Source organism: Dipodomys ordii, unplaced genomic scaffold (genome assembly GCF_000151885.1).
Source record: "Dipodomys ordii isolate 6190 unplaced genomic scaffold, Dord_2.0 Scaffold2524, whole genome shotgun sequence".
NCBI lineage: Eukaryota > Metazoa > Chordata > Mammalia > Rodentia > Heteromyidae > Dipodomys > Dipodomys ordii.
Genome location: NW_012269740.1, coordinates 9,044 through 11,027, shown reverse-complemented (window position 1 = coordinate 11,027; position 1,984 = coordinate 9,044). Strand labels below are relative to the sequence as shown.

At 44.9% G+C, this 1,984-nt stretch overlaps 1 protein-coding gene across 1 annotated transcript; it reads right to left on the bottom strand.

Annotated features, from left to right (window-relative positions):
- Window positions 1-227: 227 nt before the first annotated feature.
- Window positions 228-1,751, bottom strand: LOC106002060 (PAB-dependent poly(A)-specific ribonuclease subunit PAN2-like; the record flags this gene model as incomplete). Its single annotated transcript, XM_013036984.1, has 5 exons — window positions 228-510; window positions 821-914; window positions 1,008-1,187; window positions 1,307-1,450; window positions 1,547-1,751. Coding segments are annotated over 5 exons (868 nt in total), but the record flags the coding sequence as incomplete, so codon positions are not given.
- Between the last annotated feature and the right edge of the window lie 233 nt (window positions 1,752-1,984).

The window sequence follows — 1,984 nt, the reverse complement described above, 5'->3', positions numbered from 1 at the left end:
GCTGTCCCTCAGCTCTTCAGCTCAAGGCTAGTGCTCTACCACTTGAGCCACAGTGCCACTTCTGGCTTTTTTCTTTTTGCTTATGTGGTGCTGGGGAATCAAACCCAGGGCCTCATGCATGCAAGGCAAGCGCTCTACCACTGAGCCACCTTCCCAGCCCGAGGATTAAGCGATTTGTAATTGTTAAATTTTGTTTTACAAACATAAGTTGGGGTAGTACTGTTAGAATCAACATTATTGTAGTGCGTACAATCTATATATTCAGTTAAAACCTACCCAGATCTGTTTTCCCTGTCCCATCCCAAGCCTTACTCTTGGGACTTGTCTGGCTCTCAGGTTCAGGTACTTTCCAGTCCATCTTTCGGCCCTTCTCATAAAGACTCTTGAGCACTTTGTGGAAAGATTCAGGTTCAGTGCCATTCTTGCTTAGCTCCAGATACTTTCGGTAGAGTTGAAGGGCTGTGCGGGCATCCTCAATACTGTCATGGGTCTCCCCTTGAATCTTCAGGTCTAGTAAAAGTGGAAGTGGAATAGTTTCTACCTAATAAAAGGTGGTAGGAACATGTTTCCTACTCTGAGCCTGATTATCAGAAAATAATAAACATGTCTGCCCTTAAGTTCAACACCTTCCCTAAGGCAAAGGGATATTAAAGCTAATTAAAACCATTAATAAGTCCCACTAACTCAGGATCCTCCTTAGTCACCCTTTGTTCTCTAATAACAATCAGGGTCTATGTAGCCCAGGCTAATCTTGAACTGGAGATGGCCCTGCCTCAGCAGAACACAGCACCACAGGAGCCTACAAAGTGGAGCAACTCACCCAGAAAGTACCAAGCAAGGAACCGCAGGGAAATCATTCGTTTTCGTGGCATGTGGAATAGGTAGACAGTGTCAAGGACTTGGTCCTTGGGCACCTGGAGGAATAAAAGAGTAGATAACAAAGTAAGGGATCTATAATTTCCCATTCTCTAAAGGGTCCACTCTCAAAAGTGATGAAAAGTTCAAACCATAAGGTTGATGACTCGGAAGTCCTTCTGTAGGCCATGACCCACAAATTTGACTCCAATATCAATGAGAAAACGAAGCTTTAAATAGGTAGACTTGAGAGTTGTGAGGTGCTTGGAGGAAATTTTGGCATCAAGGTCTCCTGGCTTTATCCCAGAGTACTGAGTCAAGTAGTCCACCACCTAGGAGTAAAGGACAAATCATGCAGGATGTTCGGTGCAGTCTCCCACCATGTTTCCTGGATTCCCAGGAGCATTCTATGTACCGAGTCTTGTCCCATAGCACCTCCACATCTTAATACCTGCTCCTGGGTGGAGATGTAATCATCAATGAAGGGGATACCCTCATTGGGTCCTTGGCCCCGAACACAGGTGATTCTAGCTACTGACATCTGGCTTGGTTTAATGGTAGATTTGGTACCATCGCTACGTAGTTCTGCTTCTTCCTGACAAGAATTAATAAGGACATCAGAGAAATGTTTACATTTCCTAGTAGCCTTATCATTCTGTTCTAATGTTCCATTCTTTCAGTCTTAGGTTACCTCATTAAGAGTGACAAACTCAGCATCAAGGCCCACCAGATCTCCAACCTGTGGCATCTCATTGAGCATCAGTGGAATAAAGGTAGTATGCGTTTTCCGCTGCTTCCGTGCCAGTGAGGCTTCAGCCATAAGCACACTAGCCTCAATAGGGTTCTTGACTGGAAGAAAGAATGCAGAGAACAGAGGGCTGGAAACAGCAAAGTGACTAGGAGAAAGAAACCTAGAATGGCTGATCAGAGATCTGAATCTATATGTGAACCCTCAATAATCAAAATACATGAGTAAAAAGATTCTGTCTAACTGGGCACCTAATGGTGGTAAAGTTGGCTCATGTCTATAATCCTAGCTACTCGGGAGGCTGAGATCAGGGGATTGTAGTTCAAAGCCAGCCCAGGCTAGGAAGAGGGGCTAGGAAGGTGGCTCAGTGGTAGAGCGCTT